General features: G+C 38.5%; 1 protein-coding gene across 1 annotated transcript in view; it reads left to right on the top strand.

The window, feature by feature from the left end:
* RSRC1 (arginine and serine rich coiled-coil 1) overlaps nt 1–26,745 on the top strand; it is a 140,215-nt gene that overhangs the window by 42,862 nt on the left and 70,608 nt on the right. The window contains exon 5 of the mRNA XM_032193104.1: nt 22,297–22,333. Within this exon, the coding sequence (XP_032048995.1) occupies nt 22,297–22,333 (37 nt within the window). The remainder of the gene's footprint in view (nt 1–22,296; nt 22,334–26,745) is intronic.

Below are 26,745 nucleotides of genomic sequence, written 5' to 3'. Positions count from 1 at the left end.
GGGGTTTTTGTTGGGTTGTTTTGCTGGTGTTAAACTGTCAGCAGCAGCTGGTTTCTGCCACTCTGCTTTGAGTGATGCTTTTTTCACTGTAGCATCAGAAGAACGCTCTGCTCTTCTAAGATCTCTGAATTAGATTTTCATGTAGAAATAACTTCAGTGGATTTTCTCAGTGCCAGGAATTCTTCCCCTTGCCCCTCCCCACATTTTCCATTCCTGCACAGAACTTTTTTCACGTTACGCTATGAGTTGCAACTCCACATAGTGTAAGCTAAAAGTCTTGCACTTTGATGCTTTGCTTCCAGAAGGGATTGTAATTGGAGGCATCACATTGAAAAATAATGATTCAAATCTTGCTGTCTTTATTTTACTTCATCAGCAACTCTTAGATACGCATACTGTCCTAAAGGATAATCACAGGCCTTTGCTGTGTTGACAGTCTTTGTCAATACATTTTCAAACTGCAAATAAAAGCAGATGTGACTTGTGCTTCTTTTAGAAATTGTTGTAGGCCAAAGATCAATACTCTTAACTATTAAAAAAAAAATAAAATTAAACTTTCACATTTTGTTTAGACTTTTGTGGTGAGAATCTCAAGAGGAAAAGGAAATGGGACCATATTTTCCAAACAGATGTCCTGGTGCTCTTTAATCTCCTGTAAATTCAGAGGTGGGATCACGCAGACACTGTAGTAGTGCTTGGTCTTGTAGCAATGCATCAAAACAGTTCCTTCATAGAAAATTGTCAGCTGGTCTTTAAGACAGCAAGATCTTGGCTATGAGTGAAGACTGCAGAAGTGCTCAGGTGGTATGGGATGTGATATACCATTTTCAAAATACCCATAAATATTTGATTATTTTTTTTAGGGTTAGGCTTTTCTCAGCCTTCCAAGTGTTGTTGTTTTGCTTTTTTTTTTTTTGATGTGTTTACTGCTGTTTGTTTCTCAGAACCTCAGGCATTCCAAAGTGATGCAGGACTTCAAGGACACAAAGAAAACCTGGTGTTTATGTTGGCTGAGATCTGCTTGCACATCTGAGAGCGGAACAAAATGGGAGAGCAGTCTTTGTCCAGAAACTGAAGTAGATGATCGTTTGTGTCAGAGTCATGCTGCAGACTTCTCCGTGACGGTCCTGGTGCTGCCTCACCAGTTCTCCTAATAGGATTCTGACCTAGAAATGTAGAGGAAGCATGCACTTAGTCTTCATTCATAGGTTTATGAATAAAGACCATAGGCTAGAGTGGTTTTGCAGTTACTACACATGGTAAAATGCCTCATATTATTACTTATAGGCGGCATGCAAACGAATAGATAACTGGAGGTGTAATTATTTACCGTGTAATCATGGTGGTTCTTTGAGATTTGTTTTATGCATATAGGTTTCATAACTTACCCTTTCATAATTATTTTCTGAATGAAAAAAGGAATTAAATAACTTGGGCTCTCCCATCCAGGTGCTCCAGGATGCAGGGTGCAGGTGGCACCCAGAAACCTGTAGAGACTCTAGAGAAATTAATTCATTAGGTTTGTTGGCAGAAGATGCTGAGAAGGAACCAGCTGAAAGGCCAAATGAGGACAATTTCCTCTAGAGGAAGCCAGCCAAAGGCTAATGGGAAGCAGAGTGAGTTTCCCCCTGAAAAGGAAAGAGATGTCCGTGTGCTCAGAGTAGCTCTGGGGTCACTTGCCTTTGACCTGGATTTGTTGCTATTGTTGTTTGGACTGCTTTGGACTAGTTTTTCCTTTGGTTTGCTAAAAATCCTCTTTTAAGTCTAAAAAGGATGGTCATTTCTTTAATGGGCTGTGATATTGAGACAGCACCATCTGGTATTTCTTTTCCCTTCACTAACAGACGTCCCTAAAATGCTGTGTGAACCCAAGGAGAGAGCACATGTGTGTAAGCTGTGGAGCACATCTGTCCAGAAGATTTTGGTGCACAACTAGGTCCAGAAAGTCAATAGTTTTTACTCACAGAGTAACTGTTTCATTTTAATTTGTTCTTTAATTTATCTTGCGTTAGACTGTAAGCAACAGTGTGGTGCTGTCACTTGTTTATTGCAAATACTTAGGAAGTGCTGGAAGAAGTAAGCACTCACTGAGTCAAATTTGTTATTTATGCTCTGAACTGCAGGGTCCCATCCTTCCTCCTTTTAGTAGTTTCATGTTAGAAATATATTTGTAAGCGTGGAAAACCCCCCACTGTTCTCTTGTGGCCTGGATACCTCCATTAACAATCAAAAGGACTGTTCATAAGTGAATCTCTATCACTTTTGCACTTTCTAACACTTCTAAAGAAGAAAAGAAAATCAACTTTGCAGTGGTAAGAAGTACAAAATACAGATTTTGTGTTCTAGGTTTATAGTTGAGATTATCAGTTGGAGATGCTTGCTAAATTAGCTTCCCTGCTCAATTCCTGTACTACGAGGACATGCTATTTCTCTGCATTTACAGAAGTAGATTTTGGAATCCATTTGAAGGCAGTATCTTCAAAGACACACATTACTTTAAGCTGTTTAAAATTTTCAAAACTATGCAGTCCTTAAAACTGCCAACCACCATGATTGTCCTTTTATAACTATATAATTTGCATTATCTTTGTTTTTAAAATTGAATAATTCCCTAAATAGAGAGTATTCTTTCTGAAGGAGTATTTCGTTTACACGCGTGTACACTCGCACACGTTCCCTGAATGTAAACATGTGGCCCTTTTTTTTCTTTTTTTTTTTTTTTTTTTTTTTTTTTAACCAAGGCGCCCTGCACTCTGAGAGCAGCTGACTATTGTTTTAATGGACTCCCTTAATCTGTGTATGAGGAATCCAAACTGAATGATACGGAGCTGTGAAAATCCAGTTAGTGTGAGCTGTAATCTCTTTACTGGGTTTAAGTAGTTAGTGGCATTCAGACACCCTGCAGATACTGAACTGCAGAGATACAGTAATCACCTAACCGTACACCCAGTGTCTTGCTAGCATGGAACTAAAGCAGAGGAGTCCCCAGCAATCATTTAGGTTAAAAAACAAAAAACCACACGCAAGCACTGCTTCCTCTGAGCAAGCAAACGAGTCACTGAAAAAAAAAAAAAAAAGATATTTTAGTGTAAAATAAAATGTAATTAAACTCTCACTGCTTTCATTTTCTTTTTTCTGGATAATGATTTTTTTTTTCTGTAATTGGACTTACCTGCTATAGACAGTATGAACCTTGTGTTTCTCATATTAGCAAGAGAATAAGGAACATTTTGGTTAAAGAAAGTATTTCTAATAGTAGTCTAATCTTGCATCTTTATGTTTTTTTTTTTTTTGAATTGTAAAAGTATATCAAAAAATTAAGTGAAGTAATCTGAATTATTGAGTGAGGAAAAAGAAATTGGGAGCATTATTAACATGTTTTGGTAATGAAATTCTTTAAAGAATTTATCAAAACAATTATTTGCGTGGTTAGGGACTATTTTATAAAGAAGCGGAAGACAAACCTGCTGTAGATTTTGACACATTTGCACAGGTCTGTCACATCTGGTTAAAAAGCTGGAAAGGGTAGGAATGTCCTTTGCAGGCTCTTGTGTCATCCTTGGCAGCTCCTGGTTCTGCGCGGGGCAAGGTGCTCTTAGCATCAGTTTCGTAAATAAAACAGAAGAAAAACAAAAGATACAGAGTGTTCTTCACTTCAGAACAGGCAGGGCTTGTGGCCTGTCCGTGCTGCTGTAGAGACCTCAAGATCACAGGTACATGTTTTGGCAAGTTCACACCTCATTTGTTATTGATTTAATTATTTTAAATTATTTAATTTGTCTCTCCTAACCTGCAAACAAAACTGGAGCACTCAACCCTTCGGATACTTCTGTTTCCTTCATTGCCCTTATTCATCTACTGCTGTAGGGGAGAGCCTGAAGCAGCAGCTGTTTGCAGAGGGGAAAGGCCCAAAGCATCAGGCACTTGGGATCCCTTGCAATCAAGCCTGAAAGTGTCACAAGCTAATTTCTACGTGCATATGTTCCAGATGATGCCACCGGTGACCTGTCCTTGGTGGGTGACCTCCTGACAGGATCCAGGAGGGGGTGAAGCTGGTAGGGTAGTTCTCCTTGGACAAGTTGAGTTGGGCACCACTGCAGATGAAAGTAGAGCAAGTTTTTCTACTTTAATACCTTTGCATTAAAATAATTTTCTGTTAAAATGGTAAGGTTCTCAGGCCTTCCAGTGGAGGAGCCTGCCCAATGCAAATCTTCCATTTGAGCCTATCTGCTGAATTTCTCCAAGTCTAATTCCAGTCAGAGAGATCATAACGTAGCACGTGCATAAGCTCTTAATGACCCATCCAGTCTTGGAATAAAACATCTTCAGTTCGGCTGCAGAATCCACCAGCACGTAGGGTGCCTTATCTCCAGCCTGCACCCCATTTTACTGTGACAATACTTCAGCATCATGTTGGTTTTATTCCCTTTTTTCAAAGGTTAGGGCAGCCCCAGCAGTAACCTAGTGAGCTGAAGTTTTTCTGGAGGAAAAGGATCTTGGAATCGTTTCCATTTCAGGTCATGATTTATGCATTATTTATAATGTTGAAAGCAACATCTTTAAAGATCCATGAAGGACAAGGCTGGGAAATGCTTTGAGTGACTTTCAGGGTAGAAATGGAAAGACCCAGAGGAAGCGTGTTAGATGTCCTGGTGATTCTCCTGGATTCTGACTTGCTCTTCATCTGCTTCTAGCTGCCCAAGTTCTCATAAGACAAGGCCTATTTAATGGTGAATTATGGTGGGAATGATTTTTTTTTTTTTTTCCTGGACTGAAATTGGAAAAAGCAAGATCAGTATATTTTCTCAAAATGGATGAAGGAATTGATCAGGAAGGTCTGACTTTGCTGCTCCGATCAGAATCTCTTAAGGCTACTTAATGGGATCACACTGTGTCAAAGAGAGAAAAGTTTTTTTTTCCTATTGATCCTTGTCAGGTGGGTATTGCTCTGTGCTTTGAAAAATATTAAAGAAATACACACAATGTAATAGGAAAATGTTTATCAGAGTAGGATTGGAAAATGCTTCCAGTACTGGGATGCTCAGCTTCTGAGGAGGGCAGGAGTGACAGGGCTTCTAAAAATATATGTGTATTATTTTTCTCAACAAGAATCTTGGTTTTGTCTTGTAATTTTCTTGGTATGAAATTTTAGATAACACTGTAGCATTAGTTTCTACTTGTAATTAATTTATGGCTGGTCCTCTGTATGTCAGGATGTTCTGTGAGCATGAAGATGGAGTAGAGGTAGGAACTTATATGTAGTGGAAAACATTAAATCTTATTAAATCTTACTTAAAAGGTCAAGATATGTTTTGTATAGACGAGGACAAAAGAGTCAAATCCACCGATTAATTTGTTTAAAAAACAAAATAAGCTTTAAGCTCCAGAGCTTGTTGAAAGCTACTTCCATTAACTTTAAAGGTTATAAAATAGATCTCTCCTTTTGAGAAATAGCTGTACCAAGATTAATGGGAAACACTGAAGGTTTTGCTCAGTTATTTTCAATAAAGTACAGATTAAAGCACAATTTAAAAATGAGAAAACATCACAGAAGCGTTATGCTGAAAGTTCTGCACTGCGGCATGTTAAGAACTTGAAGATGTTTTTCTCCTCCCATCAACTTTTCTGCATTGTTTCTCCTTTCCTGTTATGTCCAAGTCTGGACTGAGATATTTTAGCTTTCACTGCGGCATTTAAGCTCTTGCTGCTTGGCAGCTTCACCTTGCAACGCAAAGCCTACCACCCGTCCCTTTTCACTGCTGGGCAGGGTACAGAGAGGAAGGGAAGGAGAGAAGAACATGGGGAACAGGAAATCGTGCACTCCATCCTTCTTATCTGCCATGAGTAACTCAAATCTTTTTCTATTTTAATAAATATGCTATTTTTTTAAGCATTTAGGCTCTACTAACTCAAAGAATTGATGTTGGATGTTTAGATCTAAATGGTAGACACTTGGAATTGTTTGTTCGTGTAGTTGTCCAGTTGACTCCAGTGAGCAACAGGCACCGAGTGTCCCTTCTGCAGGTCTTTGTGCTCTTTGGGATATTCGTGAGACTGAAGGCATTTTTGCAGGGAGCAGTCCTGTTACAGCTGATGGTCTTTGCTTACCACCTCTTCCTAAAGTTAAGTTGCAAATTTCATTACAGAAAAACTCAATGTTTTGTATTAGCAAACACACAAAAAAAATCCATATTATTGTAGCATTTATTTTTTTTTTTGAGAAAGCAAAGCAATCCAGTGAGAAACTTAAAGCAGGAACAATTTTTCATGCTGTTTTCTCTATATCAAACCATTTTTACCAACTGTTTTTATTCAACCTATAGAAAACACTTAGAGAATGCAATGTTTAATTTTTCTTCAAGTTAGTGAAAAATTTAAAGAATGAGTTTCAAATAAGATTTTCTCACAAGTTGAAGTGGGATGGGTATTGTTGCACGTCTGAGGCATAACGGAGGTGAGCGTTATGTGCCGTGTTGTCGATGTCAAGGCAGATTCTTGCGAGGTGAGTGAGGGGGTGGCAGCATCTCGCTGCCTCTCCTGCACAGCTGGGAAGGAGCAGAAACTGAGCAGTGAGGCTTCGATGGGAAATAAACCCAAAGATGCAATGCAGAGACTGCATGGTAGTCTGCTGCATCTTGATAAGGTGTTGTGGGCAAGGGTTATCTAACCACAGCATATCCAATATTTAAAGGCAAACCAGAAATTCTCCTCCAGCCATGAGTGGGCTGCACCTGACTTGGACACAAGATCCTTGCAGACCTGTCCTTGCATAGCCTGCTAAGAGAACCACGCTGCAGGGCAGGACTTCTCTCTTGGTTACCAAAGCATGTTAAACACATTCCCGTATGAATAATCCCTACGGGAGTCCTTTTTTTTGGTCAATATGAGAGTAGACGTTATGTGAACATGTGATCCAATCTTAGCATGGCAATTTTCACACATGATGCCAGTGATATTTATTTCTGCCAGGCAAAAGGCGCTCGGTTTTATATGCAACATCATGCTTTGTGTTTCCTGGTCTGCCTTTAATCTAGGGCTGTGTTTATGTAATGCAATAGAAATGTTGCTAACATGATTATACTTTTATATCTTATTAGCTCAAATACTGAGTACAATAAAATGGAAAACTGTTTAAATTTTATGTTTAAGTGCTTGAGATAAGAGCTCTTGTAAATGAAATGTGATTACATTTCTGTAATAGATCTTCTCTGTCTTTTAGTACTTTGTTTAGCTATGTAATTCTATTGGGATTGCTGCTTCGAAGTTTGACTTTTAGAAATATCCATGTAAAATGCTCACACAAATAAACAATGAGCGCCAATCTGTTGAAAACTCAGTATCTCCTGCCTGAAAAAGAAAATCGTTGCTAGATAGTTTTCTTTGTGATAACCAATTTGAATTAATTCCCTAACATCACCTTGAATTTCCATCTGTGTAACCCTGATGTTCTTAAGCGTTTTGCATTTACCTAATGCTCTGGGCTATTTTCACTTAGCATGTATGGAAAACTGTGACTATCTTAAAACTGGAGATGATATGAATAACAATTGTTTGCTGATCTTACCCTGTATCTCCCTGGATAACCTGCAGTCTGCAAAGGCTGAGTAAGTGGCAGATAGCTTTTGTCATCTCTTATCCGGGCTGTACACTTGTAAGGAAGAGCAGGGATAATCGCCTAAATCTAATTAGGGGTTAAAAGAGGCCATGACTGTGATGTGGCAGTGAGACACCTTACTGTATCAATCCTGTTTGCATTAGAAAAATAAGGTTGTCATATTGATTATTCAAATTAGCTTATATTGGCCATGGCTCAATGGCGTGCATCGCAGCTGAAGCACTTGAAGGTCCCAGCTTTTCAGAGAAGACCTATGCTTATAGCATATATTATGTGGTGTCTTGTTTCCTAATTTAGGGGGCTTAAAACTAAGGCTGAGGGAGTTTTATCAGGAGAATTAAAGGTTTAAGTGACCATCAGAAAATGAATTTGCGCTTTCATGTGTGATATTTGTGATTGCTGAAAGCTATTAAATGAAGGCCAATAAATTTGCGTTAGATCTTTTATGGAAAAGTCACTATTGGAGTTAACAGATCTTGCAGTATTATGTTTGTGCACTAATTGATGTTTAGTTCAAAGTCGAATGGAGCTAAAAGAGTAAAGTAATTGCATTCAGATCAATTCCACGTTCAAGGGATGGTGAATTCCCTTGGCTGTAACTTTGGGGCCTGTGTTTTAATTTAAGAATCTACCTGGTGCTGGGCTATTACAGTACTCTGAAATATTTCTCAGCGCTTGGCTTTTTGTCATTCAGCAATCACATCTGCTGACATCCTGCTAGGGTATGGATGCTCTGGAGAGTGCTAATTTCAGCCTTCCTCATTAGTCGTGATGAATGACGTAAGTGCCATACATAGAAGAGGCAAAGGGAAGGCATTTAAGAAGACCAATTTTGTGCTTTTGGAGTACAGCAGGCAATACGTGTTAGGGTGTGTCGTGTGTGTAGGGATTGTACCGCTAGCTTTTGTGTTGGTTTGTGCAATGGACGTTGTTATAGTTGTACACGAAAAAGAGAACAACTTAAATTCCCGAAATCAGGCTGTTTGCAAATGTTTCTCTGTGACCGAAAGGATTCCCCCCATTTTCTGCACAGGTTGAGCATTTTTGTTTACCCTAGGTGTTGATTATGCTACATTTCTTTCTGCTTTTAGACAAAAATATTCATAGTTAATTACTTTTCCCTTTGATGCATGTGAGTACAAGGTTTTCAACTTTATAATTTCTTCAGTTGATTTTTCCATTTTCTTTTGTTTGTATTACCTGCTGTCGGTATCGGTGTGCCAGTTACCCATGCAAGTACGAACCCTGTAGGTTGGTGTGGGTGACTAAAAGCCACAAAGACCAGAGGAAGGGGATATATATGTGTGTGTGTTTTTATCTATATGTATATGCTGTGAGAACAACATATTGACCTGTTTTTTAAAAATTCTTCTGTACGAATATTCACACAACTTTCCAATATCTTGCTTGCACAGAAAGTGAAGTAGGTGGCTTATCCTGTCGTGCCATTGTGGGGAAGTCCACTCAGCCCTGACCATTGTTTCATGAGCGTGTTTGATTGCTTGGAGTGGTTCCAGTTTCAGTTTCTGGGGACGTTGGGTTTTGGCACTTCTGTGCAAGACATAGCAGTTTTGTTTATTGTGATTGCAGCTTTCAGCCAAAACTGAAAACCAAGGAAAAGAGCCAATATACTAGATTTTATTTTATTTTTTTCAGCAATTTCAGTATGCTGTTTCTGTAGATCAGTACATCGGGCTGCTCAGTCATTCTCTATTCTAACTCTGGTATAATGGCTTTTGTCTTAAGCCTGAATTGAAACTCTTTCAGAGATCAGATACTCCACTGGTTATCTCACTGGTTAAATTGGTAAAGCAGAACTTTTATCATATAAAGGTCTGCAGAGGTGAAGTACTTTGGTTCTATGACCAGAAGATTTTTATGGTCAGGGAACATGGAGCACATATTCTCACATCTTTATTGCTTGCTTGAAGGTCTTTGATAGGTATGTCAGTATTACTGCATTTCTAGTTGCTGCATTGCATATTCTAATAAAACTTCAGCATGAAAATACTTACCTGAGACATCACATTAGTGAAATATTGTGTGAATCTTTAGGACCGTGATGACATGCAATGTTTTTGTAGCATCAAGGAAAGCAGGAATCCCTGAAATTCAGAAAGGTTTGGAAACAGCTTCTGGATAAATGGTTTGTGTTGGTGTGCCATGACATCAGAAATAATGTTTTCTACTGGTAAAATATTCATTAAAAAACATGAAATAAGACAAATATGAACAGAATTATGAAAAAGAGAAAAATCCATAGTTCCAGTAGGGAAAACAATTTCTGTTAGCGAAGGTATATGCTCTTGCTTTGAAAGAATCCAAAAGCTTGGATCTCACGCAAGGCAGCCAGCTCTGAGATGTCTGAGGCCACCACCTGGAGCTCACTTTGCTCCAAAGAATATTAATCTAAAAAATTACTAAGCTAAAAGTGCAGGATTAAGGTCTTTTATGGACAAACAGCCACCTCCAACTCGCTCCTCCAGAGAAGATGAGAATGGCTGAAGCAGGCTTTGTGATGTGCAGCTGCTATCTGTTAGTTAGGTTTGTTAACTCGAGGTTAGTGTATTTTTGTGGGTTTGTGTTGGAGGTTAGAAATGCCTTTCATCAGGAACACTCGCTCAGTTTGTCAGCAGGATCAACCACATTGCCAGGTCTTTCTGTAGGGGCTGTGATCCCCCTGCAAACCCCGCTGCTGCGGGATCTGACTGCTAATTTGTTTGTGAGATGTTTATGTAGAAGGCCTTACCTCTGCGCTGCTTTTCAGAATATTTGAAGTTACAATAGGAAGTGCTGGGTTTAATATCCAAGTTCCAAATTGCTTAAGATCCAAGTTTCCTTGGAAACTGCCATGTTCATGGTGCTTAATTTTGTCAGGAATCTCTTGGCTTCATATTAGAAAAACAACCTTTGAGGGAAATCTTGGCTGTAGAATGAGATGTTTCATATTTTTGTCTTTTCTGTCTAATTTTGGTCCACTTGGTGATAAATCAGGAGCTTGCAATACTAATTATTTTAATTTCATTGAAGGAAGGCCAAAATACAAAATGCCCAGCAAGATTTCTGGTCCAGACCTTGGCTGGCCACTTCGGGGCGGTTTGCTCCATCCCGTGAGGCCAAAGGTGCTGCTCCCACTGAGGACCTTCTCTGTGAAGTGCTGCACGTGGTGCATATACAGACGGTGTTCTGTTCTTTGACGCTAGTAAAAAGCTAAAAGCACGTTAATGAAACCAAACATTTTGGAGGGTAAGATGAATAAGACCCCTGTGATGTGGTAAAATAGAGAACACTTGGAGCGTGGTGCCTTAAGGAGGTTTGAGGCCAACCCAACCACCACGAGGTGTTTAGATAACATAACTTGATTTGTTGTTTTTTTTTTTTTGAGACATGAAATTTTCTACAAGAAATACAAATTATGATTTACTAGAACTTACAGAGCAAATAAACTCTCTTATGTACTTAACTCACCGTAATATTTTGGGTATCAAACTTGACAGCATCAGAGCTTTCAGCCCAGGCGCAGCAATGTCCCGAACACATCCGTTAGTTTTTCTCTAGGAAGTTGATGTGTAATAAGCACAAGACCAAAAGCAATTCCAGCATTGATTAATATTCTCCAATAATAACAGACTTGTAAATTATATAGTCAGAGAGCATTACAAATGCTGCAGAAAGAAATAACAAATAGCAAAATAGAGGCCTATTAGCGTTAGTTGTCTAGTTCTGCTGTTGAATTATCAGAGAGTTAATTGCTCTTGGAATCAGGAGGACTATTAGCCTTGGCAGTTAATTGAAGGAAATTAGCCTGTGCTCAGCAGGCTTGAAGTAGCTGCACCAGGTACAAACCCACCGTGACTGGTGCTGACTGGCAGCTTTCTTGACAACTCTCAGGCGCTTTATTCTTGCATACTGAAATATTATCATCAAAATATCCTTCAAGTTCTTGTCCTTGCTACTATGTGGATTTTAAAGTGCTTTTACAAGCACTGGTGACTTGTTAGCATACACGCAGTCGGCGTTGTTTTGGACTGAATACTGTAAAAATGGAAGTGTCAAGGGGGAATTGCTGTGAATGGGGCTGAGTTAGCGATCTCTGTCGAGCTGCTCTTCATGCAAGTGTTTTTCTTCATGAGCTTCAATTAACTGGAGTTTTTGGTTGTTTTTGTTATTGTTACGTTCCCATTATTTTTCAAGATGTTTGAGATTTGCAATCACTTCTTTTTTTTTCAATTTTGATGAAGTATGATCTATTTCCTTTCATTTGTGGCCAAGGAATTAATTTCCTATTGAGCTTGCCCAGCTCATGCTCTACCTTACACCTTATGAAAATTTGTCTCGCAACCCAGTTGGACATCGTCTGGCTTTCTCCTACACCTCAGCACCTGCTCAGACTGCTTGGGGTGCCCGTCTTAGGCCAACAAGAGACTTGCAGAGGCTTTCTTTAGGGCTACGTTAAAGTGTAATAGAAACAAATTAATTGTGAAATACAGTTTGAAACCCAGGCCTCTTGTGACCAGAAATGGTACAGGTCGTGTTAGCTGAACTAGCTGGGGAGACAGAAACCAGGTATCTGGGATCAAGTAGTTCTGCTTTTCTTAAGATGAGAAAGTCTTTACCTCTTTCCCCCCCTGACAGTACGTACTTTACACAGAATATATTCAGAACATGGCCGCATGCTCCTGAGGAAGATAAATTCAGGCCAAATGAAAAGGATGAAATCAGACCGCAGGGACACAAAAAGAAATAGTGAGACAGCATTTACAAATTGGGTTTTTATACCTCCCAGCAGTGATGCCTAAAAAAGCATGAGGTTTTAGTGAGCTAAAATTGGACCAAGCGCCGTCACGAGCCGTAGGATTGCAGCAAAGTGGCACTTTGTGGGTCGCAGCGAGCTGACCGTGGCTGCAAAGTGCTGCGTGCGTCCTCCGTAATAATGGAAATGTGAAAACTTACTTTGTCTTGGTCTTGGCTTCCAGTGCATGTGGCCTAGGACTGTTGGCTCATCCTTGTCTTTCATCTAATCTGTGGAAATCTATCAGTACTGAAGACTAGAGACAAATACCTACCTTTACTGAAAAATTACCGTGCTGCACATCTTAATTTTTCCTCTGAATGCTGGCTTCTTTTTTTTTTTTTTTTTTATTTGATTGTTTTTGAACACTAAGGGGTCGAACCACTGCTGGTTAGAGAGGAAGGAAAACAGAGAAGAGCAGATAACAAAATTCTGTGTCAGGCTCTTGTTTTTGGGGGAATGAATTAGCCTTGCATAAAGTTAGTGGGGGGACGACCTGCTATTTAAAATCCATCTGTTTACTTGTGTTCAAGTTGTGTTCTAAGAAAGAGCAATGTCTCATGCTCTTTCAAGATCTTTCCAAAGTGTGTGAGCTTTTAATTCATCCTTATTTGATGTTCTTTCTTTGCAGGGAGTAGGGGCTGTAGGGCCATGAAGAGGCTGTGTTCTTGTGCTACGTAAATCCAGGCACGGTGTTTTGGGTTTGTTGCAGTATTTCTGCAATATAAGAACATCTCTCTGTTCAGAAGCTCTGAAGAAACTTTTGAGGTGCAAAGAGCAAAGCCAGAGCCTTGCTAACTTGGTAACTTGAAGTGTTCAGATTTCCCAGAGCAGAAACATTTCCTATAACAAAGCATTTGCACTGGGGGCGTAAGGAAAAAGTTGTCTAACTTTCAATGATGGTGTATGAAGACGACCCAAAAAAGTTCCTTAAGGTATGCACATAGCATAGGAAGTGACTGCGAGATGGGTCCCTCAGCTTCAGGAAAAATATTTTTGGTTATTAAAAAAAATAAGTAAACTGTACTTACAGATGGGTATTGGTTGTGAGCTTGTTGGCATTGACTATGGGTAAGAGACCCAAATCTGGACAAACTTAATTCAGTGAAAATATTAAATACAGATATTAGTGTGGTTTTTTGTTTGTTTTTGTTTTCATGTGAACTGAGAGTGATAGGCATTACTTAAAAACAATAATAATAAAAAATTTAGTGAGATTTATTGATTTGTTTCTGAAGTTAGTACAGAAGAATAGAAGATAGTCACTGTAAAACATTCAGTAATAAAATGCATACCTGTACAAAACAACCTTAACGTGCAGGTAGTATCTTACAGTGGGGGTTTTGAGCAATGAGCAAAAGCAGGAAGGTTTTTTTGTTCTGTTTGTTTTTTCTCCACAGGGATTAGTAGAAAGTTGTTGGCCAGCAAGTGAGTTTTAAATACTTACTATAGATTTTTTTTATTTTTTATTTTTACCTAAAAGACTTCGTCCATTTGGAATGAATGCATAAAACAGAATCTTCAAAACCAAAGTACAAGTAATTAATACGGACAAATTTCATGTTAACTTGTTTCATAGGAATTGTTAACTTTGTTTTTATTAAACATTTAATGAGGAACATGTTTATTGTTTCCTTAAGCACAATTTTCATGAGCATTCACTACATTTTGTGCAGTTTGTGATGAAGTTAAACAACGATGGATCTGTTTAAATACGACGAGACTTCTGTGTGGCGTAGTGAGCTGTGCGTACTTGTAGCATTTACAAAAGATGTTACAGAACTTGTTTAATGTGCAGAGATAGTATTAAAAAAAAAATGAAATGGGCTTGAGGTTTCCTTGTGTGGTGCTTTTTCTTTTTCTTTTTTTTCTATCAGTAGACTGAGGGCCTGAAGGAATAGAGGAAGTGAATGGACACCAATGTATCCAAATATCTCATTTTGCCTAAAAGCAAGTGCCGGCAGATAAATGCCCATAAAGGGATTTCTTTCTTAAGCCCCATGGATTTTTTTTGCAACTTTTTGTGTGAGTTAGAAATGAAAACCATTCATCTAGTGCCCCAAAGAACGGCCTTATTGAATGGAATAACAGTGTAATGTACCATTGAAGGCAGGATTGAAAGTGATTATCTTGTTAACTCTTGACAGTTACCGCCAGCTTGAAATAGAACTGGCAGGCTTGATTTGCAAATGAATTAGAGCTTTTTCATTTTGTGCCAGGATCATCTTTTTATATTCTGATATGACAGATGCTATGTTCCATGCTTTTGTTTCTCTTCAGTTTTATACTTGCAAATAAAAAACAAAAGATTATGATAGTAATTTTATTTGCATCTTTTCTCTAGGAGTTTATTCTTTGTGTAGAAGTTTTTAATCTTATATTTTTCAAAAATTTGTTTAAGAATAGCATTGTTCCTGCAGAATAAAATTTCATTAGGTTAAGTACAGTAGTAATTGGGTGAAAGAGGAGGATTTAGAAGCTTTCGGAAAATGGAAAATTAATTGTACTCAAATTGTTTTAGTGTTCAGAATATTTAAATTTTCTCACTGCTTTACACTTAAACTTAACGTTCTTCAACACTGAGAGTTGAGTGCAGTCGAAGAAAATCTAACAGTTAAAATACTTATCCTAAAAGTATGCTAATAGAAATGCATGTGTAATTAGTTTCAGACTTAATGCTGATAAACTGTGTTTATATTCTGCAGTCATCCAAACACAGATGGTAAGGTGTTCAGTATGATAATTATTGTGCACTCTTTATATGTTCCTCATTAACCTGTAACACTCTTTACTAGTCCAGAGAGTTTTTACTATAGTTATGCTTACCAGCATTAAAACTTGCTCTGCTTTGTTTAATATTCAGTGCAGTGTTCTGTGCATCTACAGTGCTGTGCTTTTTGCTACTTTTGTAATCTGTTTTGTACTTTGAGACTAATTAGCAACAATTCCTACTACCACTGACGTCCATTAGTGAAATGTTTTCATACACTTTCACCTACAGGATGTGTTTTAATTGAATATCTACTAAATAATATTACAGAAAAGGTAAAGCAGGCCAAAGATGTCTAATTTATTTAAAACTACCAAATAATCTGGTGAACAGAGACAGCGATGCTCCGAAGTCTGAAGCTTAATTGCTCGTGTTTGCTGGGAATTCAAACCTTGATTAACAAGGTTTTACTCTTTGGGAAGGGAACCTTGTGCACTGAATAGGGAGGGGGGAAAAAAGACCGACAGCATCCAAACCAAAACAATCTCCCCCACACATACATGTATAAAAACTCCAAGGACTTGCAAAGTATGAGGTCCTTTGAATTTTCAGGTTTATCTGAGGAATTGCTTGAACTGGCAACCGGGATAAAGAAATCTGCTTTGATAGTTTATAAGATTTTTATATCTGATCTGAAGTCTTGCTGAAACCAAACTGGGAGCTTTTTTGGGTAGTTATTTTGGTTCTCATTTATCTGTGAAATACTTACGGAGAAAAGGTTTTTTTGTTTTGTTTTGTTTTGTTTTTTTAGGTTCTATTTGAAAATATTGATGCTATCAACACTATATTTTGTTTTTTCTTCCTCTGTTTAGCTTCAGTGTTTATTTCAATTGCATAAAATCTTGAATTTTACTCTCTGAGACAGGGTTATATATATTTTTCCCTCTTGAATATTTGATAAGGTCTCTAGGGTACTGATTTTTCTTTTCTCTAGGATAACATATTATGGAAATTGTTTCACCTTGTGTCCTATTTAAAGTCCCTGGTTTTAGCATGATTCAATTTAGCTTGCATTATATTCATCTGAGTTCTTCAGCAGTTCCAAGTTATTCCGTATGTGTTGGTGTGTGGGGGTGACTCCTGCTTTTCTTCCTGCTTTTGATAAGTGACCTTCATATGATCTTCTTGAATCTTTATTAGATTTAAATTTATTAGTAATTGGCCAAACTTCTTACCATTTTTCCCGAGTGAAATAAATTCTTTGGTTGACTGGAGTGGGGGAGCCACTGAGCACAATAACATCAGATTTTGAAGCCCTTACACTTCGGGATCATTCCAGACCATTGGATGTGATATTAAGAGCAAAACAACATTCAAGATTCTTCAAAAATGTCATGGATGTCTTTTTCTAGCAGTCAGAGTGAAGGTCTTCCTAAGCATTCCCTCTTTTTGATGGGCGTTTACTGTGCACAAAAGGCTACGAAGAGTAGCATCAAGTCAATAGTTTAGCTATAGCTCATCCTGTTGAACTCTTACGTGCAAAATAAAATTCTCAAGTAATGTATTATGCTGCTTTTCTGAATGCTTGGTACCATCAGAATAACAGCCAGATTATTGGCCTGTCTTTCCTCTCACCTGTACCCTCTCTGATGTTGGCATTGCACTGCTAAATCATTTTCACTGTTCTGTTTTTGTTTGGTTAGATCTTCCAGTAATGGGACAAAACAGGGTTTTTAGACTCTAGGAGCCACAGTTCTTAAATCCATTGCAGTTGTCAAGGAATTATCTTTGAGGTAAATGTAGTGTGGAGTTTTTTTAAACTTATTTAAGTACTAGATTTCAAGGATTTTGATTTTCATTACTGTACTTCAGAAGTGGTCATAAAGGTTTTGTATCTCAAATGTGCCAACAGGGCTTTGTTTCATGCTGTATCTTTTTTTCTCTATTTTCAAGCACTTTGAGGGCATTTTTTTTTTTAGTTCATAGATTTAACTGGTAGTATTGTTTGTATACACCATTTGGTTACTTTCAAAAAGTCAGGTTTTTTCCTTCATCTTTATGTAAGAGAGGCAGGAGGAAATGGCTTTCCTGTATGGTTTTCCCTTCTTGTCTTTTGTAATTTCCCTTTGACGTAATTTCCACTTATGGCTACAAAAATACAAACCCTACTTTTCAGGATTTCTTTTATAACCCAGAAAATGTTAACTAGTAGTGTTGAAGAGTAAGTTATTTGCTGGAGTTCTGTTTCTACGTGTTATGTAGCCTTTACAGGCAGTTGTGCCAGACCACTGGTGTGGTGTTGGACCAGCTTGTCACTGAAAGTCTGTAGGTCTGGATTTACCTATTCACTTGGGAGGATCAGCACTCTTAAAAATGGTATCGGAGGAGAGGACAGGCATACGGCTTAGTTTTTAAGTAACCTTTGTTGTGTCTTTCAAAGCCTACTGAAATAAGTATTTATGGTCTGTAGTCAGATTTGGAAACATCAGCCTATAATTTTACATCAAACACAACAATACAAAACCTATAAAATTTAGTGGAATATGATGGGGGTATCAATTTCTAAAAACCGCGTTCAGGACTCTGCAACAAGTACGTAGTACCTTCTGAACATCCAAATGTGATAATCACATGTATTTGTTCTGGTTATTTCTGATAGTAGGCGGTTTTGTGTTGGGCTTTGTTTGTTTTTCTCCCTGTTCCAGGCTTTGATTTTTTCTGGAATTGGACAAAGGCATGATCTGGCTATAACTGTTTTGCTCTTGATGTCTGGCATGTTTTGTGAGCTTGACAAAGTCTGTGAAGCTATTCCAGAACATTACCTGGTTTAAAACTGTGTAAATGCATCACTAAACAGTGATAAGGCCACAAGTGCATTTCAGGCCGCCAACCAATTGAGTGTGTATGTGTGCACACAATGCCTTATTCCTAATATTCCTCCTGCTCTAATGTTTGATAATTGGAATACCTTCAGTCTGATCATACAGGCCTTCAAGGCTGAAGAAATTAAATCCATCAAAGATCGAACATAAAATAAGCAGAAGTGAGGGAGCAGCCCTCTGTCTTGGGATATCCCAGGGTAGAAGTAAACAGAGTGTAATCACATGGAAAACTAATTTTCTTCTTGCCAGGAATATGCAGTGCTCAGCTCTGGTCTGGGAAATCATGAGATTTCCATTGAAAGCCTTTGAAAAAAGGCTTTGAAAAAATTTCAGCCACTGAAAGAAAGTCTTGTCACAGGTTAGTAGAGTTTTGGATGGGGGATTTCCACATTCTGAGAGAGAAAGGAAGTTGCTACCAGCTGTTTGCTGTTTTGGTGTGTTCTGTTTCTTTGTTTTTTTTATGCAAATGCTGGAATTTAGTCAGAACTTGGAGTATTAACAGTGATGCTATATTGACTTAGTACTCAGGGCTAGTGTAATAAATTCCGTAGCCAAATGTGTTTTACAGGGTGCTAAGTATTCATTAGACTTCCAAGATTAGTTGGGAATTGACAGTTCATTGATAGGAGACACGTAATTAATGAGGTGAAGGTAGGTGCGGGTTACAGTGGAGTAGGTAGTCAAGACTAGTAAGAGATGCTCTTCTTGTATGCATGTCTGATATTCATAAAGACATCTGAAGACTTCAGCTGTTTGTTTTGAGGTTTTTTATGTAGAATGCAAGTTGGGATTGATAGCATGCAAAAGAAAAGTAGCAGATGCATGCGCTGCTCGGTGGAAGATCTGTAGGGAAGACCATTAAATGAGTGGAAGCAGTAGAAGCATGTTAACATGATGACGGAGAACGGCAAAACACAAAGTTATTTCAAGAAGACTATAAGCGTTCTTCATTGAAGAGAAATATTGGGAGAAAGAAAAGGGATTTATTTGAAATGATACTTGGCAGATTACTGAAAGCAGTATGTGCTTTTTGAGTGATCCAACAGATTTTTAGAAGGGGGCTCCATCATAATTTTTTTTATAGTAATTCAGGACAATGTTGCCTGATCAACACTAGCACTTTGGCATTCATGAAGAGAGGGATTAAAAGGCATTTATGAAAGACTGCGGTGTAGCACGACCTGAACTGCTGCATCTGGCCTTGCTCTTTGCAGTTTGTAGTTAATATTGTGGAACTGGAGGGGATCCTGCCAAAGGCCTTGCTAATGAGGAGGTGATTTATTTATTCATTTGGCTCCTGAAGAGCAAAATCAGATGTTAGGACTGCTTAGAGTGGTGTAGAGGCCACCAAGATGGTGAGGCCAGAGCACTTGCCCTGTGAGGGGGCTGGAGGCCTCGGGCCAGGCACATGGCAAAGAGACGGCCATGAGGGCGCCTGGCAGCCGCCACACAGGCTGAGGAGACGGAGCCAGGCTCAATTCGTGTCTGGTGGGAGGAAGGAGAACCAGCACAGCTGAAAAAAGAGACGTTTGGACTAGATAAAAGGAGAGGCCCTCTCAGCAGGGCCACGGAGTCAGTAAAATGGGCCTCAGAGTTGACCCTGCCGTGAGCAGGTGGAAGGGCTGCAGGCCTCCAGAGGCCCTTCTGCCGGAGCTGTCCTGTGACTAGGAATTACTCCAAAATATCCCCAGATATAGGTAATCTACAGAATTATCCTGTGACCTATGGGTTCTAACCAAAAAACAATGGCAAAGGAAATCACTAACTGCGAATACAAGGGAAGTCTTGAGAGTGAGTTGGTAACAACTTGAGGAGAACTGAAGAACATGAATTGGTTTGTTTTCATTTTAAATACAGCTTAAAAAAATGCAGGATCCTTCCAGTTTGCTACTAATCTGAACAGCAGCACAGAGTAAACTTAGTCAAAAATTAAGTCAACTTTCACTCTGGTTTAGTAAAACATTATCATCTGATAAAAATAACTAAATTAACATAACTTTCTTACAGCCTTTCTTTCTAAGGGTACTGTAATACTGGTTGTTCATAAAGCTGTATCTACCTTTTTTTTTTGTAGTGTTTTATGGCATTAATGATTGAAGTATTCAGTAAAAATGGAAGGTTTGTTTATGCTTTGAAGCCCATGGTGACTGAGCTGCGGTTTTACATAAAGCAATATTTGAAATATAGTATTAACAAGAATCTTATTTGGATAATTATTTTTAACTAGAAATAAAATGATGCCGTGGCTTCACTAGGTGTCCTGGCTGATTGATGCATGGCAGCCTCCGGCTGGAAAGAGGTTTTCATTGAAAGTGACAGGTGCCACAAGGTTTATTTAGGACAACCTCAACCTTGTCCTGGTTAGTTTGATAATGTTTGCCTTATGTATGTTCAACCACTGCATTTCCTGCGTTAGAGCCTTGTGTTACACCAATATTACTATCTGTGCTGCCTCAACTACAAATTGGATGAACAGCCAGTGACACTTTTTCAATATTATTACATTAAACCAAGTGGATTTTGATTGATAACCTAATATTCAACTAATGCAAAACATCAATCATGGCAAGTATATTAATTATTTAATATTGCAGTCTAATTCAGAAATCGATGTGCTGCATGAGGGGAAGGGAAACTCACTGTTCCCAGAAGACTTAAGACAGGGAATGATTAAAAAAAACCTGCTGTACTCTTGTGTGTTAGTTCGATACAAATCTTTATTCATTTGCCAATAATCTCTTCGCATTTTCCACTTCAGGACCATTTTTATCAGTTTTGAGACCTATAATTGAATTAAGCCTGCTTTCAGCACAGGGCAGAAAGAGTTGCACCAGTATTGATGAAGTCATGACAGGGACAGCAGAGGAGACAGACCACTAAGCAGGGCAGGTTTTATACCATTGCTTGGGAGCTCCTAACATCAGCTTCTTGGATGCTTCCCAAGTAATTAATTTCTTTAAGGCCATTTAGCACCTCAAAACAGATGTGAAAGACAGTTCCTTTTTAAATATTGTACAGACTGGACTGATATTTTCTTGTTTAAAAATGCTAAATAATGGTGTAGGAAAAGTGCATCTTTTCTGTTGGTTCATCCATGGTTTATTCAAATAGAGCAAAAGCACGTAGACTTTTTTTGAAAGCTTTGAAAAATAAAAGCTTTTTACGTAAGGAGACTGAAGTACAGCACAGCAAGGTTGGAAAATGTGCCATTGAACATGGACTTACTCTGTATAATAAAACTTAATATGCTTTAGCCCTTTTTTTATGTGTAACTTCACATTATGCTTTCTGTAACCAATACTATGTGTTCAAGAGAACAGAATTTCAGTCTTGCATGGTTTGCTGTCTCAGAGGTCTAAAGTTGTTTTTAATTCTGTGGTTTGATAGAGGTTAATAATTTCTTGAAAAAATAATGTTATAAGTATAAAATCTACATTACATTATACAGTTCAATAACTGATTATTTGAAATACTTCTGGGGACAGTTTCTCCTTGTTTGGCATGGTTACAGCCCATCTTCCTCAAAAGATACCGTCACATTTTTGGAAGCAGATAGAAAGCAGAAGCCAGCTTCCTTTGTTTAGTAGCTTGGGACTTGGGGATTTAGGGGATTTATTATTGTTGTTTTTTTTTTTTCTTGTTTTGTTCTTTTATTTTTGATGTGGCAGAGAATAGACATCTAACACTTTTCAGGTAACTTTGTCAAACTGGGCAAACTGTTTATGTTGCTCCAGGATGGCAAGCTTGAGCTGTATGCACGTAGCAAGATTCTTTAAGTTGCACTCTGAATTCTGTTTGCTTTTCCTTTTTTTGATAGTTTAGTCATTGTTTTCTCTTATCAGTTATCTTAATGCCACAATACTTCTCATTTTTGAGAAGTACACACCAATTTTATTACTCTCACAAATTTTATTATTGAAGCAGTGAGAAAGCAGAACCATAAAGTCATTGAATGTCGATTTGATAAATACCACTGTACACTGTCTTCTTTTAATAATTTCAATATTCGGTAGTGGGATAATTATATTTTTATTTTTTTTAATTATATTTTAAATTAGTGTCCTCTTGCTTTGCTGAAGTTTATAGCAATTTTAAGGCAGGTAAAATTTAAGGTTCTAAATAATTCTGTAATTATGCATTTGAATAATCAATACTTCATAAATATTTTAATGATTTAGATATTAAAAATGAAAATTTTACTTGAGAAATTTCATGGCTTTGACATTTCTGAGTTAAACATAAATTGTTGTAGACAAGGGTTTAGCAACTATTTAGAACTTCTGTTCTTCTGTTACAGGGACCCTGGAAACATCAAAGCTGGATTAGAACATCTGGTAAGTTTTAATTTTCTCTTGAACATTTGCATCATCTTTGATATCTGCATTCCAAATGAACACTTTTGAATGAGCTTTGAATACCTTGAATTGAGAAAGTCAACCATTTCCCAGAGGGTCAGCTTACTGTTATAATGTGAAGGCACTTACATTTTCATTTATCTTACCATTTCAAGGGAATTTTAATTTTTTTAAATTACTTTTTTTGATGTAGAGATGAAATAAAATGGACTACAATCCTTGGATTGATGATTGCCTTAATTATAAACAAAAATTGTTTGGTGTAGGATTTTTGGCATATCCTGATCTGAAAACAACAAACTTGTGATAAAAAAAAAAAAAAAACGCACACACACAATCAAATATTGCATGCATAAATATGGTATGTTTTAGTAATTTGAAGTCTTTGAAAGAAGTGCACAGCTTTGTTTTTTCTGTTGTCTTTGCTTTATGAATAATGTATTGACTTAAATTCCATTCAGTGCTGCAGTATAAAATAATAATTGAGATGCAAAATATTTTTGGTTTAAGTAAACATATTCAAACCGCAAGTGATGGCAAGACATACTTAGCATTAAAAACTAATCAGTTGATCAAAACTGGAAAAAAAAACAATATTGTCACAAGTCTGAAGCTCGTTGAGCTTAGACTGTTAGTATCAGCAATCATCTGAACATTAAGTAGTTCATCTAAACAAATTATTAAATCCCATTAAATCAAAATATTCACTATTAATGGCACATATATTTCAATACCTCAGGAGAAGTGTTGAAATTCGTGTTTAATTTTTCATACAATTTCTAAATACATACTGTTACATATACTGTTCTATACTGCTATTAAAATAAAATCTTATTGCAGTGTATTGCACGAGCATTTGAAAAAAATTGCTTTTCTGTTGTTGCTTCCCATTTTTGGAATCACTTGGGAAATATGATTTGTAGGCGCATGTATACCAATATCTTGTTGGAGTAACAGCAGGATGAAAACGATGTATATTCGGGCACAGTTGTCAGCAGTTTCCCTTTTATAATGGTGGCATATTAAATGTTCCATTGCAACTAGTATTTTGAATCTGTAAGTGGAATAAATAGCTGAATGTTATGAATAGTTCTAAAAGCAGTCTTAAAATTAATCTTGTTTGCTAGTTTCATAGGTAGCTTGCATGCTAGTTGAATCTCTTAAATAAATTTTTTAAATGTTTCATTCCTCTGCTGGTGTCAGGTTGTTGTAATCTGATGGGTTCAGAGAATTTTTCTAATGCATTATAAAGATGCTGTAGTCTTGACAGATGACCATGACTGGTACTTTTTCTAAATTGGGAGTGCTGCAGTAGCTGAAGCTGCAGGTCTGATTTATAACGTCACCTCGAACCAGCAGGTTCAGAAGGAAGAGGCTCTGTGGTTTTCGAGGAGCATGGGCAGGGGATGGTGGACCAGGAATAGTGTTCACTCACGTTCAGAGCTTCTCTGGGATTTGGGGGGAAATGTACTGGGAAGAAGCTCTGCAGGGTAATGAAACCTGAAGTTCTTTGACATGGTAACTCACTGTATGTTTGAATAATTTCATCTTCATGAAATACATTAGCTGCTTTGTATTTCTGTGAAAGATCTTTCAAAACCTCCAGGTCCTTGAGACTTTTTTTTTCCTTTTCCCTGTGATCTCAGAAGATCTGTCCTGGGAACAGGTGCTCAAGGAAATTAACAGCTTCCCATGACACTCATGGATGGGAGAGCTCATACTGGAAACTTTTATATCTCAGTGTTATGTCAGACAAGTTCACAAAGACCTTTTAAGCTCCAGTAAATTATAGGGATATTCCTCAGAAGAGTTAAGCCACACGATTGCTCTTGTTCTTCTGCTTTAAATTACTGCATGTCCAAATACCTGGAAAGAACTGGTTTTCCTCCCATTTCCCCAAAGTTGACAAGGAAAAAAGAAGAGTCTTCATATTGAGGGGGCAATCTGCTATTTAATCCTTTATTTAAAATGGGATGTGTGTTCTTGTATGTATGTTTTATGGACACCTTTCACCTGACTGCAGCCAGTTATGCTGCTTACGTGTGCTTCAGGCAGCTGCTGTTCTGGTACCTAGCATCTTGCTGCACACACAGCTGGTTTTACAAAATTTGGCAAGTATTTTACAAATAGTTATTTGGGAATACTCTCAGTGTAAAAACAACTGCGTTCCTAAACAACTAGTTTCTTTGTAGGTTGGAGAACTTCACAGCGGGTTCATGTGGATGTTCCTGTGTCGGTGCATAAGGATGGGCAGGGTCCCCTGCCCCCAGCCCAGGCTGCCCAAATCCCCCCAGCCTGGCCTTGGGAGCTGCAGGTTCGGGGCAGCCCCAGCTCCTCGGGGCAGCCCGTGCCATGTCCTTGGCACCCTGGTGGTGAAGGATTCCTTCTGAGCACACCCTCCTGGGGGCTGCTGCCAGGGGAAGGGCTGTCCCATGGGGCTGCCCGAGCATGCAGGTGGGCACAGCTGCTCTCCCTGGTGACTGCCAAGAGCTAAGTCTGCTTGGAAGCATTTATTTTAAGCTAGTTAAGAAAAAGAACCCCAAAGTTCTAAATATGGGAGAATTGGTCCTGTATTCCAAAAACTTAGGTTGTTACTTGCTGAATTATATTTTACTAATTCCTTTCTCCGGTAGCAAATTTTAACAAGCTGTAGAAACCTTGGAGAAAAGGTTAACTGTTTGAAGCTCAGAGCAGGTCCGGTTTTCTATTCGTAGCTCAACTAAAAATGAACAGTGGAGCCATACGTGCGGTTTCTTCAGCAGAAGGATCTTATTTGTGTCTTTTGTATAAGATTTCAAGGCAATAACCTGCTTGTCCTTGTGGTCAAGCAGCAGAGTCTGTCCATTTGAAATGATGGAGAGCAGCCTGTCATTAATAGCTTGTTTAGCCCATCAGCGGTTTGTGAGAATATAGTTATTGTCTGCCAGCCCTGCAGGCGCTGCGTGGCCGCGCGTTAATCAATAACCACCAGCAGGCACGGGTGCAGCCCCGGCCAAGCCACGCAGAGCCCTGCCCGTGGAGCTGCTGCAGGTCACCCGTGACACGACCAGCTGGGTGATGTGACACCAGTTGGGTGATGTGACACCAGTTGGGTGGTGTATGGGAGGGTCAGGAATTCGTAACCAACACTGGTTAACTCTATCCAGTGGCTTTTCATGCAAATGTTTCCACCAAAGATCTCCTAAAAGACAAACAAACAACAAAGGAACCTTTATCCAGGAGGTGTTAATAACTACTGCTAGGTATCACTGTTTCTTTCTTTCCTTGGAGCTCGTTTCAGCAGTTCCCTGATTGCCACCAGCCTGGTTTCAGACCTGCGGTGATGACGGACGAGTATCCCAACATGACTGGGTAGCGGTGGTTAATAGAATTGTTGGCTTTCTAACGAGCTATAAAACCAAGCAGCCAACTATTAGGGTTCACAAACAATTAATTAACACTCGTAATAAGAGTAATTATGTTTATCTTAGTATCCTGGCAAAATTCCATGCTGCTCAATTATGTTCTGCAAGCCGGAGTTCTCCCTCACTGCAGACGTGTTGGGCTGGCTGGATGCTGGTTGTCCTATTTGAATCCAATTTAATTGAAAAGAAGATTTTCCAATAAACATTAAAAAATGCATTTCTTTCTCATATGTCCTTTCATAAAGTGGCTAATCATTGAAGTCTGAAGAAAAGTTCTCATTGGAAAACCACCCTGGTTGTTCCTGGGGAGCTGTGATTTTCATGCCCCGTGGATGGATTTTCATGGATCTTTTTTGCATCGAGGCCGTAATGTTACCAGCTAGCGTGGGGATACAGCATGGCATCTCTGAAGATGCAAGTGTGTAACTGCAAATGAACACTGAGGAACTGAAGGTAGCAATGAAGTATTCCAGTAGAATAAACAGTAGATAAGAATAAAATAATTTTTATTTACATTGAAAGTATTTAAGTACCTGAAATGTCAATTTAATCTAACATTTGGGGGTATCAATGGTAGTTTTCCTCGTGTTCCATTGATGAAAGCAAGAAATGCAGTCATCAGAGTTCATAAAACGGTTTATGCACATCATGGAAATCCCTACTCCTGATTAAAAATGCATCTAGTAACCTGAACCAACAAGCCCCTTTAATTTTCATCACTTTTAATTAATGAATTACTTTTTTTTTTTTTTTTTTTTTTCCACGTTAAGGTTAATACTTATTACTGTCAAAGTATCCTTCCCAGCCTACATCCCCAGATGAGCTCTGCTGACAGCTGAGGGTTGACAGCTGAGCCCAGGCTGCCCAAATCCCCCCCAGCCTGGCCTTGGGCACTGCCAGGTTCAGGGCAGCCCCAGCTCCTCGGGGCAGCCAGCACCAGGCCCTCGGTGTACTTCAGTGGCCTGGAGGGTCGCTGGCTTTGTCCCT

This window comes from Aythya fuligula, chromosome 9, assembly GCF_009819795.1.
Source record: "Aythya fuligula isolate bAytFul2 chromosome 9, bAytFul2.pri, whole genome shotgun sequence".
NCBI lineage: Eukaryota > Metazoa > Chordata > Aves > Anseriformes > Anatidae > Aythya > Aythya fuligula.
This window is presented reverse-complemented; position numbering and strand designations above follow the sequence as displayed.